Here is a 17,255-nt window from a genome sequence, read left to right as displayed (position 1 = left end):
TCAGCATGTCCCTTAATTCTGAGCCCACATCCTGTTTGGGTCATCTAATGTGGAATGGACATGAGCAAGCACTCAAAAAAGGGGAAAAAAATGGAAAAAAAAAAAAAAGTTACTAACCTTTCTGTAACTGTTCTTTGAGATGTTTTTCTCGTGTCCATTCAATGATCCTCCTTCCTACCCTTTTGTCTGAGTTGGCCAGTAAGAAAGCACTGAGGATGTGGGACTGATGATGCTTCTTATACCAGCTCATAAGCACCACAGCTCCAGAGGACACTAGATTCAGCCCAACAGCTACAACTGAGGGACAAATCTCCAGCAGTAGCACACGCACCTACGTAATATAAAATTGACGTGAGCAAGATCTCTTGTAGAACAAGTACAGAAAGGTCAGTAACCTTATTTTCTTCCACTTTATTACATTTGTAATTAAAATGCTACCCAGAGAACTAATAAATTTGTATGCATTGTTATACTTGCTGAGAATTTCTGATCTGAGCTTTGCTGGAGTTGTTTTTACTCCATTTTATTCAGTCTTAACGATACTGTTCCCAAGCAGGTAACTGGCTGCAAGGAATGTGGGCTTTACTGACTGACAAAATGATCAAGACTAAGCAAATTTCTGTTTATTTCCAGATGTACATAGCCCTAATTTCAGCTCATGCACTCATTCTATGTGGGTTTCAATTTTTTTCTTGTGTCCGAGGACAGTGGACTGGTAAGCATGTGTTTTACTTCTACCACTATAACCTAGCAGTGTTTGTAAATAAAATACCATTGAATGTTTGCACATTTCAGCTGCTTAACTTGAAGTGACATGAACATTCTCTTCACCTGTTTATGCCATCTTTTGTTTGCGTGGTCTTAGTAGAAATTTGCCTACTGCTCCGTGTCTTCATGTGCTTATTGCTATTTCAAGGCAATATTTTAGTGCATCGGAGCTTGCTGAGCTGTCAAGTCCATGAGGAGAGTTTCATGTAGCTGAAAGATTACCGGTGTTCTTAATGAGCATCCATCCCCTTGTAGTGCTGTAAATACCAGGAAGGTCATGTGGATGAGCCATTCAAGAGTCCCCTTAAGTAGTAAGAACAGGGGCTGGGTTCTAGTGCATAGTTGGGGCAGCATTTCATAAGGCTGTCTGTACTGGGGAAGTTCTAGGACCAGATAAATGGCTTAGGTCAATGAGCTCTAGGTGAGGGCGTTCCACATTAAATGCTTTTACTTCGGTCTTTTATACACAGACCTGTGTTTCATTTTTGTGCTTACAGTGGTGCAGTTTGGAATGTGCTTGGGTCCTCTCTATGGGAACGTGTCCAAACTGCTGTGTGATCTATAGTCGTCATTCCTACAGTGAACAGACTGCTACTTTTCACAGCTTCTTCGGCACTAAAATATGAAGGGCCATCAAAAAACAGTTTTACATGGTTCTTGGAGGAGTGTTCCATATCAGTTGTCCCTGCAGCTTTAATGGGAGACATTCAGTAGCAGTGTCCATTCAGTCCATGCATGTACCATACACACATCCTCGTGCCCATCACTGAGGCTGTATAGAGCTGTGCAGACAAACAGCCTTCAGTTCTTTCTCAACCGCCTTTTGCCAGAGGTGGAATCTGTTGAAGCTGTCCTTTGGTATGTAACCTTTTTCTCAAATAGTTACATCTTAGTTCTTAGCATATGTTGTTATAGTTGTTGAGAGAGTTGTTCCTTTTATTTATGTGTCTCTCTCTAGCTATTAAAAAATTCATTCATTCAGTTATGGAAGTAGGTCCCCCCTTGGGAGAGGTTAAATTTTCATTAGTTTTGCTCAGGAATGCTGGGGTCCCTAGAATTCAAGAAGAGCTTCTTTCTGTCATGGGGCTATTCGATAAGTGATCTGTGCTCTCAGGGCCTGTGCAGTCTGGGAAATGCTCATATGTGCAGTAAGTGCAAGATCTGTGCTTCCTTCAAGGTCCTGAAGACCTAGAGAAACATAGCTTAAACTCCCAATGATGGAGCAAGCTTTGTGCCCTGCTTTGGATCCAGGAGCAGAGGACCACCCTTCCCCAATCTGTACAGAAGCCTCCCAATAGAGAGGTAGAGTGCCCTGTCCATCTCAAGATCTCAGTCACCATAGACCTGTAGAAAATGATGCAGAACCAAGTACATCCTACAGTGCCAAAGTCCTCATCTACATCTGCCTCTGAATGGAAGGAGGTAAGAATAAATCTCCAAGAAGCTATGGAGACCTCAAGTCGCAACATGCGATCCATTCAGGCTCTGAATAAGATCGGTGCCACAGAGGTGAAGAGGTGTCCGTCATCTAAGACAGATGCCAGAATGCATTGAGATAGCAGAGTGAGGCCTGAAAAGACACAACCTGTTTCTGGACAACATTTGGTACTGATAACAATAAAATGAACAGTACCAAAGACTGTTCAACTACCCAAGGTAACAAGGGAAGGAGAGCTAGCTCATTCCAGCAGTTTGGCACCACTTGCATGGGTGCCAAATTTGTTCTCACCAAGTTCCCACTCAGCCCCTAATCTTTGATACCATTTGTACTGCTAGAGCTCAGGAGCTTCAGAAACTGATGAATCAGATTGCTGATGTGCTGGAGATTCCTTTAGAGGAGATTCATCAATCCTCCTAGATATCTTACATAGTTCAACACGTATGAAGATTGTCAGTCTGGTCAATGAAGGTCTTTGGGGCTCTGACATAGTTTGTCAGATTCCAGGTATCGCATTACCTACCTACAACTGGGTGGATAAGAGGCATTTATGTTCTGGCTACGGAATCCGAGATTTTATTTTCTCAGCTCTGTCCAAGAACAGATGCAGTTAATGAATGAGGCAGACAACATAGCTCAAAGTCCAGCCCAGCTTCATCTTTTTAGTTTTTAAAACCTGTGCTTTGACCACACTTTCCTTCAGCATAGCAAACTATCACGTGCTTCTGGCCCAGTATGACTATTTAGATAAATTCAGATCTTCTGTCAAGCTTGTGCCAAAAGAACAGTAAGGTTATTATAAAAGGTCACTTGCTGGCAAAGACGTCTCATGAGGCCTCTTTGGAAATGGGAGATACATCAACACGGTCTATTTCCATTGCTGTGATCATGAGAAGAGCATTATGGCTACAGCTGTTGAGCTTTCCAAGAGAGGTTGTACTGTTCAGGACCTCCTTTTGATGGTTGTAAGCTGTTGATAATCTCTCCATAATTGCGGGAACTCAAGTCACACTACACTCCCCAGGGATTTATACTTCCCTAAATAAAAGGATAGGTCTCAGACGAGCACAAAGTGCGCACACATCCCCATATTGTACATACCATAGACCTTCTGAACTCTGAGAAGAGACCAAGGTGTTAAAGAAATCTCCTTCAGCTGGTTACATTTTAACCATCAAGTTGGGGTTTTGATAGCTATCTAGTGGACGTACTCTGACACCTGCAAAATCTCATCCCCCTTCCCTCCTTTCCTGATGCTGCCTCTTCCATTTTCAGGATGCATGGAAGTATAGAGCATTGGACAATTGGATTTTGGAACCATAATATATGGTTATACCCCATGACAAATCTGTCCCTTCTGCCCATTTTCCCTCACTCTCCATCTTCAGTGACCTTACTTGTGTGTGTGAGAGCAATAGAACCAGTTCCTGTGCAATGCAGGGAAGGGAATTCTGTTCAGAGTGTTTTTTCCTGATTCCCAGGAGCAATGAAGGGTTGAGGCCAAAATTAGACCTCTGGTCTCTGAATATATAAAGCAACAAAAGTTAAGGTTGGTGACCCTTGCTACAATAATTCCTGCATTAGAAGTAGGAGATTATTTTGAGTCTCTTGACCTACAAGACACGTGTGAGATGAACAGCAACATTAAAACAAGAGTAAGGGATTTTTTTTGTTTGTTTGTTTCTTTTTTCCCTCTGTATGCAGTGCGCACTACCAAAACAGCATTCTCCCTTTGGTCCTATCTTCAGCACAAAGGTTGTTCCCAAAAATGGTAGTAATTGCCACTTACCTACATTAGTAGAATATGATAATTTCCCTGTGCTTAGGCACCTGATTGATTGGGCCAGATTTTGTCAGGAAGTGTTGATAGTAAAGATCATATGCTCCCTGTTTCACAGCCTTGGCCTTCAAATCAACCTTGGAAAGTCGATGGTGACTGCACTATCATGTCTAGATTTCACAGGAGCTTCCCTGGGTGCAGTGACAGTCAAAGCATGGCTGCTGTGCAGCAGTTATCTCTTACTATTAGATCTCATCTCAAAGATTTCGGCAGTTCTCAAATATCAACAAGAGCGTGTCTTCAACTTCTGGGGTACGTGTCAGTTTGTATCTTCGTAGTGCAGCATGCCAGAGCATGCTTCCAGTCTACAGGGATGAATTTGAATGGCTTGCAGACCAAGTACAGTCTAGGTAGGTTACTGTCTGTTGCCCAGCGAGTTCTGTAATCACTTATGGAAGGACTCAACCAAGAGCTGCACAGTTGTTCTGTTCTTGCAGATTCTCCTTAATATAGTGATAATGTCAGATGTTCCGGCTGGCTTGGAGGAGGAATGCATGGAACTACAGAAGGTACAGGGAGTATAGTCACTACAAGAGCAACTTTTTCTGATCAGTCTTTTGGAATTGAAAGACAAAAAAATGCTTGCTTATGCTTTCTACAGTTCATCAAATTGAAGTCAGTAAAGATAATAGGAAGGTTGGTGTATATGTGCTACATCAGCTATCAGGGGCGTGCATTCCTCAGTGCTCTGCACTGAAGCGAAAAAAAAAGAAACTCTGGAATTGGAGCATAGCCAACTGCCTAGTCATCTCAAGTTATCTCCCATGTATTCAGAACACCCTGAGAGATGACCTCAGCACCTCAACAGACATTTCTTTTAAATGGGAGCTAAACACTATGGTCCTCCACAGATATTCTCAACCTGAAGTTTGCCTGAGTCCAGTCTGTCTGCCAGTCCAAAATACAGCAGGTATTGCTTCCGAGTGGCTCTTGATATCCCCACATTCCTCATCTAATGCACAAAAGGACTTTTTCTATGTGTATTCACAAACACCTTTATTGCTAAAGGTTCTCAGTGAGACTGAGTTGTATTGATTGCGCCAACAGTGCTTACCTAAGATATCTTCAGTATTTCATATTAGTGAAACCATTCATCTTCCAGCTTTCACTCAGAAGACATGTTCTATACCCTCGTGTCAGGTGGTACATAGTCTTCAACCAACATAGGAATGAACAGGATGATCTCATAGACAGTTTGTACCCATTGTAGACAGAAGGAAGGGTTTAGTAATTTCAAAACAAGTTATCAAACTGGATTTTCAGCACATTCCCCAAGAAGCACTATCTCCATCTTTAAACTTACTTAAGGGTATACCAGTTGCAGACACATACAGCAGCAACTTGGTCATCTTTTCTTTCTTTTTCTAATCCATTACATGCTGGTATTCACAGCAAGATCAGATACTGCGGAGATGATGCAGTTCTCTTCTGTATTGGGTTCTGCTCCAGACTTCTGACTTCCTTAATTGAGGCGGGCGGGGGGGGTGCTGCTCAGGAGCCATCTGACGTGAAGCACTCACGAGCAGTATTCAAAGAAGAGGAGGAGGAGAAAGTATGCAGTAACTGGAGTTCTTTGAGATGAGTGTACCTGTAGGTGCTTTGCCACTTGCGCTCCTTCTCTGCTTTTGGAGTCTCCCTTGCGGTTCTTCGCAATGAAGAAGAAAATAATGACAGTTTACCAGTACTACTCTCCATATGGCTTTGTGTGGGGCACTTGTGTGGGCCAAATAGCCACTGCTAACAGAAATGTTCAATCAAAGGTACGAGGCGCAGATGCACCTGAAGTGAGGTACTCCCAAGGGGCAGTACCTCAAAGAACTTCCAGTTTCTGCACCAGGTGAGTAACGTCTCTTTTGTCATGGGAATTCTAGCGTGTGGAAATACTATCATCTCTTTACTCTTTTGGTCACCTTCAATTCTGACTTAAGTCCTAATGATCTACAAATACCTACAGAGGAAGAAGATTTGTGATGATAGAGGGCTTTATGTAGCAGATGAAGGCAAACAATAGCCATGATCTAGAAGCTGGAGACAGACATATTCAACTTAGAAATGAGGCCTAATTAACTGTTGAACAATTTACTAAAGGAATGAGGTGGATTTTGTTGAACAATTTACCAGGGGATGTGGTGGATTACCAAGGGATGTGCTGGACTCAGTTTTCATTGTCCCTTTTCTTTCTGGCTGAAGATTGAATTGCAATTCTACCTTGTCATATGCCACACTGCAACTGCACCATTGTATCGTGCCCTGAGAAAACCACAAGGTAAAACCTGAAAATCTATGGTTAACACTTTTCTTTCTGGCTGAAATGTTCTTTTGCTCTTCACTCCTGCTCTCCCTGATCCCACTGTTTTTTAGTTTACTACTACAACAAAATGAGTGTGGATAACATGATTCTCACCCCATACACATACACCCCCTTCTACCAGCAAATGAGATTTGCTAAACATATGATTAAATGTTAGTGCAAAAGCAGGGTGGTGGAATTTAGAATATCTTACCAACGGACTTTTCACCTGAAGAAAATGGTTTTTCTGAGCATTTAACTTCGTTTCAGTGTAAAATGCCATCCTGTGACATACGTTGGCAAAGTCTTTCCTTCTTTTACCAAAGGATGGAACCAAATAACCAAAGGCTGGGGGAGAGGGGAATAAGATTTTGAGCAGCTCTTGAGTCTGACATACAGCTCAATTTTCTTTCAGCATTACACGGAAGGCAAGCCAAGCACATCAGCATGAATGACAAATCTGTGCGAGAGAACAGCCAACCAGAAGGAGCAAGGGCTAATGCTTCTGCAGTTTGTGTCATGTGCTGAAATTCACATCTAGCTGCCCTTCACTTTATATCTAGTACTAGTATGCAGCCTGGGCTAATGTACAGAGTCTCAACTGCAGGTGCTTATTGGCTCTCATATTCCTGCAGGGCAAGATACAATGATGCAGTTGCAGTGTGGCATATGAGAAGGCAGAAATGCAGTCACTTCAAATTAGTATTCACTTGTATGAAATCTGAGTTCAGCTAATTTAGCAGCTGTAAAATAAATACATATTTTATCACTTTGTATTGAAAAGGAGGCAAACTGCTCTGGACTTATTTACCTGTGTTCTTGGTGTGATTTCTTTTTTTTTTTTTCATAACTAAATTCATTCTTTTTCACAGAATGCAGTGACTTTTCCCCACCTGTAACTGTGATCCTGATGGTCTTTTTGTGCCTTGAGGGTTTTCTGTTTCTCACGTTCACTGCTGTTATGTTTGGCACCCAAATCCACTCAATATGCAATGACGAAACGGTAAAGCCTAATTCTCTTGCTTAGTGTAATAATTCTAATATCATACTTGACTATATATAGCTTTATTTGCATGTGCTAGAGGAGCTTTTATGATGGTGAAAATACTCAGATGTGGATTTCAGATCTATCTCTCATTTCTTCTTCGAGTGTCCCCGTGGGTGCTCCACATGAGGTGTCGGGCTCGCCCGGCGCCGCAGATCGGATCTTCCAAGCAGTTTCTGCCGGACTGCGCATGTGCTGGTGCGCGCCGCTCCCTTTCGCGCTCCTGGCCACGTGCACGATCCAGTCCCCGCCAGTTCTTCTTAACCGCCGTCGGCTGCAGACGGAATCCAACTAGGCTACGGCCAATTTAGCGTATTCAATGGTTTTAACTGTTTTTCTTTAAAGTTTTCAAGTTCTTAGGCTACTGTTAAGTTAGCCAGTTGTTACTTTCAAAAAAAAAAAAAAAAGAAACAACAAGCGGGACGGCATTCAGTCCAGTCCTAGTAACAAGCGGAGCACCGGAGGCCGGGAGCCTAGGGCCATTAGCCCTCCTGCCGCAGCAGGCTTTCGGAGAGGGGGAAAAACAGCACAGAGAAGGTGCTAAGTACCCATTAACAACTGAAACACTCGCCAACAATGTCCTCTTTCAGGATTCAAGAAATTGTGAGTCCTGCCGAGAGGCAATGCCAGCGTCTGATGGGCACAGTCTCTGCATAAGGTGCCTGGGGGAGTCCCATGTCACGCAGAAATGCTCCTTCTGTGCAAAATTAACAGCCAGAGCAAGGAAGGACAGGGAGATGCGGCTTAAAATGTTGCTCTTCGACAAGGCCCTCCAGCCAGACGTGCCGGAGCGGCCGCAGCAGGAGGGACCCTCCGGGGCCCATAAAAGGAAAGCCGCCTCCCTGACCCCATCAGCGCAAAAACGGAGGAAAGTCTCCCCAGCCCGATCCCTGCCGGCAGCAACAGCGAGCGGGACGGGAGGAGCGCACAGCCCCCAGCCGCAGCAACAGCTGATCGGCGGCGGCACGGAGAGCCACGTGGAGGTGGCTCAGCCTCTGATAATCAAACAGCCGCCCCGCACTGCAGGCAGGGCGGCGGCTAAACAAGCGCTGGTACCGGCGGCACCGCAAGCAGCGGCACCGACCCCCGGGGAACCGGCGGTGCAGAGCGCGCAGGCACGCAGCCTGCAGGCACTGGAGGACACCGCCCATGCGGCACCGCCCATGAGCGTGCCGAGCACGGCGCGGACGGGGCCGAGATCCCCTACACGTCGGGGGGCGGAGCTACCCCCTCAAGGGAGGGGGAAGGCTGCACACAAAACAAGGCACCGCAGCCCTTCTCCAGACAGGGCTGCAGAGTTGCTATCTCTCAGCCCTCCGCTTATGCTGCAGACTCCAACCAGAAGGCAGGGGTCCCCCCCTAGCCTACCCGGAGCCCCAATCTCCATTTTTACAACCAGCCTCGCCCTGGCTGGGACCACCTTCACCCTTCCTGGGGTTTGAGCCGCTGGAATACTATCACAAATCGCTCTCTCCAGTGTCCCAGGTCTCTTGACGATCTCGCTCCCCCAGACGCAGAGGGTATGCACCATGGGAGTGGTCTAGGTCACCTTCCCAAGAACAGTGCCCGTGCTGCCACGGTCGCCCCTATCACGCGGGGCATAGACACCACCGGCAATCTACCAGGGAAAGATCCCTTCAGACGGTCCCGTATCCCCGACGGCAATCGCTAACGGGGACAGAGACTCAAGTATCTCGGGGGGAACTGGTTATGGAACCCCGAGATTTTCCCTTGCAAGCTTCCAGCGAGCAGATGTACCATCACCAACAGGAACCGGAAGGGTCCAGAGAGGCGTACCCTAGTGGTTCCTCGCTCTCCTCCCCGGATGAGGCTACGGCCCCGGGGGACGTCCATCCTCCGGACGATCTCAAACAGTTTCAAGAGCTGTTTAAGAGGGTGGCCTTCACGCAAGGCATCCAGACAGCAGAGGTGCAAGAGAAACACCATAAGCTCCTCAAAAATCTGAGACCTCCGGCCTCCTCCAAAATAGCAGTACCGCTTGATGAAGCAATCTTGGAGTCCGCCACTATGATATGGCAGACCCCTGCGACTATTCCGCCTGTCCACAAGAGAGCGGATAAGAAATGCTTCGTGCCGGCGAAGGGCATGGAGTTCCCGTTCAGCCACCTACAACCAAATTCCTTGGTGGTGGAGTCGTCGCAACAAAGATCAAAGACATCTCAATTCAAGACAGGGGGAACAGACAAAGATGCCAAGAAGCTAGAGCTGTTCGGCAGAAAGGTCTACACCTCCTCCACTCTACTGTTGCGAATGACAAATTACGCAACGCATTTAGTGAACCATAATTTCGACAACTACACTAGGTTAACCTCCCTCATGGACTCGCTTCCAGAGGACAAGAAACCGGTGCTCAAGGCCATCGTGCAAGAAGGCTACGCGGCCTCGAGGACGGGAGTTTAGATCGCCCTAGATGTTGCGGACACAGCAGCACGCTCCACAGCTACAGCAGTGGTGATGCAAAGGGAGTCCTGGCTCCAGACTTCGGGTATACCGAAGGATCTGCAGGCAAAGATAGTCGATCTTCCCTTCGACTCACAGAAGCTGTTTGCTGAATCAACTGACTTGGTCCTTCATTCCAGTAAAGATTCAAGAGCCACACTTAGAACCCTGGGGATTTACACCCCTCCATACAGAAAGAAAAAGTACTACACCCTCAACAAAGACGGTACCAGTACCAGCAACAGCGTCCCCAGTACCACAGGGGTTACGAGCAAGGGCGACATCAACAGCACCAGCAGTACAGAACTCCCAGGCGACGTTCCCAACAGAGCCGTGCGTCCTCGGGGCAGGGCCAAAGGCCACAAGTTTGACACACAGATCCAGGGCTGCGCCATCACTACCATCGCACTAGGTCATCCGAAGCGGCTATTCCACCATTGCCTCCGACCATTCTACGACCAGTGGCAAAGGATCACCACAGACAAATGGGTGCTGGAGATCATAGCCACGGGGTACGCCATCCCCTTCCAGTCGCTCCCACCGCCACGACCTCCACCCAGGCCCCACCTCCAGGAGGCCTCCTACGTAGCGAGGCTCAAGCAGGACGTAGACCATCTCATGCTCATAGGGGCAGTGGAAAGAGTGCCGGAGCAACTGCAAGGAAAAGGGTTCTACTGGAGGTACTTCCTCACAGAGAAAAAGACAGGAGGCTGGAGGCCCATCTTAGATCTTCGAGGCCTCAACCGGTACCTGTGCAAGCAACGCTTTCGGATGATCACAATCGCCTCCATCCTTACGGCACTGGACGATGGAGATTGGTTCGCAGCCCTCGACTTACAAGACGCGTATTTTCACATAACTATCCATCCAGCTTACCGACGATTCCTCCGGTTCATGGTAGGCAAAGAACATTTTCAATACAAGGTCCTACCGTTTGGCCTCTCCTCGGCCCCCAGAGTCTTCACCAAGACCTTGGCAGTGGTGTCAGCCTACCTGCACAGACGGGGCATTTATATTCCCGTATCTAGACGACTGCCTACTCAAAGGGGCCTCGAAGGAGGAGGTACTATGCATGATACGCGTCACAGCAGGCACGTTCTCTTCGCTCGGCCTGGTTATCAATCTGGCAAAATCAAAGATAGACCCCACACAGGACATAGAGTTCATAGGGGCACGCATAAATTCTATTACAGCGAGAGTGTATCTACCAGAGACTCGCTTTCGGGCCATCGGCTCCCTCGTGCAGGTCATCACCTTCAGCCCTACGGTGCCGGTCCTGACGTGCTTACAGCTGCTGGGCCACATGGCAGCGGCGACGTTTGTAGTACAGAACGCCAGGTTACACATGCGCAGCATGCAGCACTGGCTGGCGAGCGTATACAAACCGGCAGCACACACCGTCCACGGGGTGGTGTCGCCCACAGCAGAGGTGCACAAATCCCTGCAATGGTGGGTAAACCCCAAGAACTTGCTAGCAGGGGTACCCTTCCACCAACCACAAATATCGGTTTTTCTTACTACAGATGCCTCCCTCATAGGGTGGGGAGCACACATGGGTGAAGAGGTGACTCAAGGGCTGTGGTCCTCCACAGAGCAGTCACTGCACATAAATATACTGGAGCTCAGAGCAGTGTTCAACGCCTGCAGACACTTTCAAGACCATATACAAGGCAAAGTTGTCGGGATCAGTACAGACAATACCTCCACCATGTTTTATATAAATCGGCAAGGAGGAGCTCGGTCCCGTGCCTTATGTGTGGAAGCAATTCGGTTATGGAACTGGTGCATCGCCAACAATATAATCTTGAAAGCCTCGTACTTACCAGGCGCTCACAATGTGAAGGCAAACCAGCTGAGCAGGCGTTTCGCACTCACACACAAGTGGCAGATCCGTCCCGATCTGCTACGACCGATTTTTCACGCATGGGGTTTTCCCCATATAGACCTGTTTGCCACTCAACACAACAAGAAGTGCCCACGATTCTGCTCCAGGGCAGGACTGGGACGGGGGTCCCTGGGGGATGCATTCGCGATCTCGTGGAGGGGCCCCCTGCTTTACGCTTTTCCTCCCACAGTGCTGATCCAGAAGGTCTTGCAGAAAGCCAGGAGGGAAGGAGCCCGAATGATCCTGATAGTCCCAACGTGGGATCGACAGCAATGGTTCCCCCTACTCCTGTGCATGTCGGACCGTCCACCGATACCCCTTCCGGTGGCGCCGGATCTGCTCACGCAAGCCCAAGGGTCCATAGTGCATCCGCATCCCCAAGGCCTGCAACTACAAGCGTGGTTAATCCATGGCTCAGCTCCCTAGAGAGCACATGTACGGAGGAAGTGCAACAAGTCCTAGAAAGTAGCAGGAGGACTTCCACCAGGAAGACCTACAAGCAAAAATGGACTCGCTTCACGGCATGGTGTTCTACCAAACAGCTAGCCCCCCTTTCGGTGCCTATACCTGTAATATTAGAGTATTTACTGGACCTCAAGAGAGGAGGACTCTCACTATCCTCGTTAAAGGTCCATCTTGCCGCCATTTCGGCGTTCAGACACGAAGAGGAAGGGCACACGGTGTTCACCCATCCCATGGTTACCAGGTTCCTCAAAGGGTTGGTAAACCAATACCCCCCTCGGAAACCGCTTCCACCTTCGTGGAACTTGGACCTGGTGCTTAATGTGCTAACGGGACCACCGTTCGAGCCTTTGGCCACGGTTTCCCTCCGCCTCCTTACGATAAAGACGACCTTTCTTCTCGCAATCACGTCAGCTCGCAGGGTGAGCGAGCTTGCGGCAGTTATGGCAACGCCACCCTGCACTGTTTTTTCCAAGGAGGCGGTAACCATACGGCTGTATCCAGCCTTTGTTCCTAAAGTTTCTTCTGAGTTTCACATTAACGAACCTATTGTTTTACCCTTGTTTTATCCAAAGCCTCATAACTCTAACAAAGAGGCGCGCCTACACCTCCTGGACGTGAGGAGGGCGCTAGCCTTCTATATAGACAGGACCAAGTCCTTCCAGAAAATGGATAGACTCCTAGTCTCTCTTGCTCCCAAATCGAAAGGAGAAGGTCTCTCTTCGCAGAGAATCTCGAAGTACATCGTATCCTGCATAAAAATGTGCTACGAACTCAAAAAGACTCCTTTACTGGCCACGCCCAGAGCTCATTCCACTAGGGCGGTGGCGGCATCAACAGCCTCTTTCAAGGGCGTTGCGCTAAAAGACATTTGCAGAGCGGCGACCTGGTCATCCTATGACACCTTCGCCAAACATTACGCCCTTCACAGGGTATTCCAAGAGGATACCCGTCTCTCGACAGCGGTCCTCTCGGGGACAAGCTGCACATAATCCGATTACCCACCTCCTATCTTGGGTTACTGCTGGGTAGTCACCTAATGTGGAGCACCCACGGGGACACTCGAAGAAGAAAGACAGGTTACTCACCGTAGTAACGGTGGTTCTTCGAGATGTGTCCCCGTGGGTGCTCCACTACCCGCCCATCCTCCCCGCTTCGGATCTCTGTGTAGTGTTTTGCAGGAGCATCCGAGGCAGTTGGTCAAGGAACTGGCGGGGACCGGATCGCGCACGTGGCCAGGAGCGCGCAAGGGAGCGGCGCGCGCCGGCGCATGTGCGGTCCGGCAGAAACTGCTTGGAAGATCCGATCTGCGGCGCCGGGCGAGCCCGACACCTAATGTGGAGCACCCACGGGGACACATCTCGAAGAACCACCGTTACTACGGTGAGTAACCTGTCTTTCCCTACTACTGGGAGAATTAGAAATAATTATTGTTATTGAGCAAGTGTGTAACAAATTTGTCCTCCTCTAGTACATGATGCAGTATGGTGAGACTTTCAGAAGTTTTGGAAAAAGTTTAATTGTCTTTCAGTAGGGCTTGTGCTCCCTAAATTACTTGGATGCTTATAAAAATCCCACCCATAATTCTTAGGTTGTCACCAAAAGTGACTTGTTTAATTAGGAATATGCACATTGTACCTAATCCAGGCTTAGCAGGGTGTGCTCGTTTGCATTTTTTACTGCACAGAAGTAAGATGTACTGGCTATCATGTGGCATTAATACATTTTCCTCCTCAAATCCCGGTGTAAACATTGGAAGAATGTCATCCAATGTGAGTATTTGACTGAGGATGTAAAAGAATTGCGTTCACAGTTCCAACCTGAATTTTCACAGCTGATTGTGCTTTGCAAACATTGCATTTAAATATTGAATAGCTGTATGCTTTACAAAAAGTGTAAAGCAAATGATACCAGTGAGAAGTGAGTACTGCAAATGATCATTTAAAAAGTATTTAGAAAGGCAGTCTGAGCTGAGGTTCTTAATGGCAGATTTAATTTTTGCCTAGATTCAGTAAAGGTGACCTAGCAGCTTCATATTAGCACAGATCCCTAGCATGCAGTGCAGCTGTCATTCACTTCAGCTTTTTGTGGTGTTTTGCTTGTCATGAAATACTATAGCAGAAAGTATTACATAAATATGCAACGTATTGAGCAAGCTTTAAATATTTGCGTTGTGCTGTACTTCCCCACAGCTCAGTGAGTCATTCTGGTTTTCTTCCTTAGAAAGAAGTAACACTAATTTGTTTCATACACACTAGTTTGCTGCCTGAGTGCATTGCTGAACAGGGTTTGTCACTATTTGCTAGTTTGGACCCCCCCTCCACTTCTCTGAAGGGAACAGGAAAATGTCATGGGAGATCCACACAAGGAAGAGGGGGATACTATTATTTCTTCATATTATGTTACTGGTCTTTCATTCAACATCAGAGGTTTGCTGGAGGGAAATGCAAATCAGTTAACCCTTGCTGGTCTTGCATCCTCACTTGTACCCCTTAATGTAGAAGTCTACTACTATTAGACACCCACATATACCAATTTGAGTTGTTGGTACTATAAATCTACTATTAGTACAGTAGCAGTGCTCCCCTTTAATACAAAGATTTGTTTATTGGTACATTCCATATTGCCAATCAATTTGGCTGAGATTTTTAATCTTCTGTAACTATCATACAGGTGAACATATTAGGTTAGTTTGTGTATATACATAATGCATATGTAATTGAAGATTTTCATAGTACAACTCAGACTAATTATTTTATGAAAGAAAGTTTAATTCCAAAGTATGGGAGTGAAACACTATTACAATTGATGTTTTAAATCAGTTACCTGTTGATTTAAACCAATCCACCTGCTGGCCATTAAGAGTCTACTTATTTTTTAAATTTATGTGCAGGAAATTGAGAGGCTGAAAAGCGAAAAGCCGACGTGGGAGAGGAGGCTACGTTGGGAAGGGATGAAGTCCGTCTTTGGGGGCCAACCTTCACTCCTGTGGATCAATCCTTTTGCAGGATTCCGAATCAGGCAACTTTTACTGCGAGCAAAGAAAGGGGGACCTGAGTTTTCTGTGTGAACCTCATCATACTTGAACTTGCAAGAATGCTATATAAATATTTATTTGGGGCCAGAAATGGCTGTTCTCTATATAATCTGTGACCAGCTGAAACAAACAAGACATTTGCTTGTAGCAAGCAGAGTTTTTATAGTCACGGACATCTCATTAACTTTCAGAAAAGTAAACTGGATGCTGTAATGATCTTTCAGCAGGATAACAAAAGAAAGGTGTGTCACCACACTAAAGAAGCCAAAATGTCGTCATACTACTGTAACTTATTGTTTAATGGATTAATTATGCATTTTTGTTGAACCATTTATTTGATAAATGTTTGGGAAATGTGCGTTTTATAAAATTATGAGCGGAGGTGCAGTTGTCAATCATGAGATCAAGTAGTTATGGTGGAAGCCAATTTTAAATGGCCCCAAGCCATTAGTAAATCCATTAGTTTTCAGGGAATAATGACTTATTCAGTCCTTGAATTTTATGTGTATTTTCATTTGTCCTGATAGTCGGAATTACAGAGTTATGTCCTACTTCAGACATGCAATCCTTACATACTACTAGTTAGAGACTTGTGCACGTGGTAACATAAACATACCAGCCCTGCCAGTTGTTCTCCGTGATTCACAATAGCATGTCTTGTATTTGGCAGTATTAATTTTAAATGGCATTTAGGTACATTCTAAATGTGCAGTAATCAAATATTTTTAGCTCTGGGTCAAATTCTGCCCTGCAATACTTGTCTCCAGTTCTCAGTGGACTTTAAAGGAACTCATGTGTATCTGAGGGACCAGTAGGATCCTCCTGTAGGATTAAAACTGAATGTATTGCAGATTGATATAACTTCAATCCAAAGAAAAATCATTCTTTTAAGGTCTTGAGGCCCATTCTTTTTATTGTATAGACTTTACATGTGTTCAGAAACTGGTAAACAGTTCACCAGTTGCTTAGATAGAACCATTACTGAAAGGAGGGAGACTTCCTTCAGAGTTAGGGAATGTAATCCCAGCCTCCTTTGTGCAAGTACAAGAAATCTGACTGTAAAATGGAAATTAGTATACCACATATGAAAGGAAAATTTTCCCATTTCACCATTTTCCAACTGAAGGCAGAAATGACTAACAGTAGTTGTAAGATGTTCATAGACTTCAACTAATGAAATGCAATCCACAAGTAATGAAACTGCTGAAAATGGACTATCTAAACACTACAAATAGAATATTTGAATTTATCATTATTTAGCTCTCTTTGAATTATCCACAGCACAAAGGATAAAACAGGAGCCTGGATGCATAGCTTGAAACGGTGCCTGGAAAGTAAACAGCTCCCTGTTCTGGGACTTGCCTTAAATTTGTACAGTTTTTGGTTTTGCTTTGCCTTCAGCATCAATAACTTTATCCCACCTCATGTCATATGACGTGGTCAAGGATCTCCCATGAGTACGTTTACATTCACAGACTGAGAATATACTTTCTATTCTTAGTAGCTTGTTTCTCCATTTCTGTGCAATTCTTTGTGGAATCTTAATGCTTAGTCATACTGAGGCATCATCCCATTTATGTCCTAGTATGTGTCAGTTTACTAAGGGGTCCATTCAATATTCCATGCTCAAATGAACAAAACTGTGCAATACTACGGAAGATGTAGACAGTGCTTAGGGAGTAGGTATGTAATATGGAGAATTGTCAGGTGGACACATCCAACAAAGCCACAGACAGATGAACAAAAATACCTGTATCACATCAATGAGGGCGGAAGTTGTGAGTTAGACAAGAAATCTTTTACTATTCAGTTCAACATCCTCCATAAATATTGGAGAAAAATGTACCTGGCTTTGTCATGAGGCTTCTAGTATGTATATTGTTTAATAAAATATACAGGTGAAAATCAAAGTATAATTTAAAGCAGTTCAAACCTGTGACTTTGTGTGTGTGTGAAATCAAGTTTCCTTGGCTTTTCAAACCCTTGTTACGTTGTAACTTTTTAATGTCAAAATAAAGTAACGAATAAGT

The 17,255-nt window shown here is 45.7% G+C and overlaps 1 protein-coding gene across 4 annotated transcripts in view; it reads left to right on the top strand.

Moving 5' to 3' along the window:
• Nucleotides 1–17,255, top strand: part of ZDHHC7 (zDHHC palmitoyltransferase 7) — a 41,159-nt gene extending 23,904 nt beyond the window's left edge. For all 4 annotated transcript variants that reach the window (XM_075008309.1, XM_075008308.1, XM_075008307.1 and 1 more), the window contains 3 exons: nt 634–715; nt 7,209–7,339; nt 15,082–17,255. In XM_075008309.1, the coding sequence (XP_074864410.1) occupies nt 634–715; nt 7,209–7,339; nt 15,082–15,258 (390 nt within the window). In that variant the 3' untranslated portion in view covers nt 15,259–17,255. The remainder of the gene's footprint in view (nt 1–633; nt 716–7,208; nt 7,340–15,081) is intronic.

This window comes from Carettochelys insculpta, chromosome 14, assembly GCF_033958435.1.
Source record: "Carettochelys insculpta isolate YL-2023 chromosome 14, ASM3395843v1, whole genome shotgun sequence".
Classification (NCBI taxonomy): Eukaryota; Metazoa; Chordata; order Testudines; family Carettochelyidae; genus Carettochelys; species Carettochelys insculpta.
This window is presented reverse-complemented; position numbering and strand designations above follow the sequence as displayed.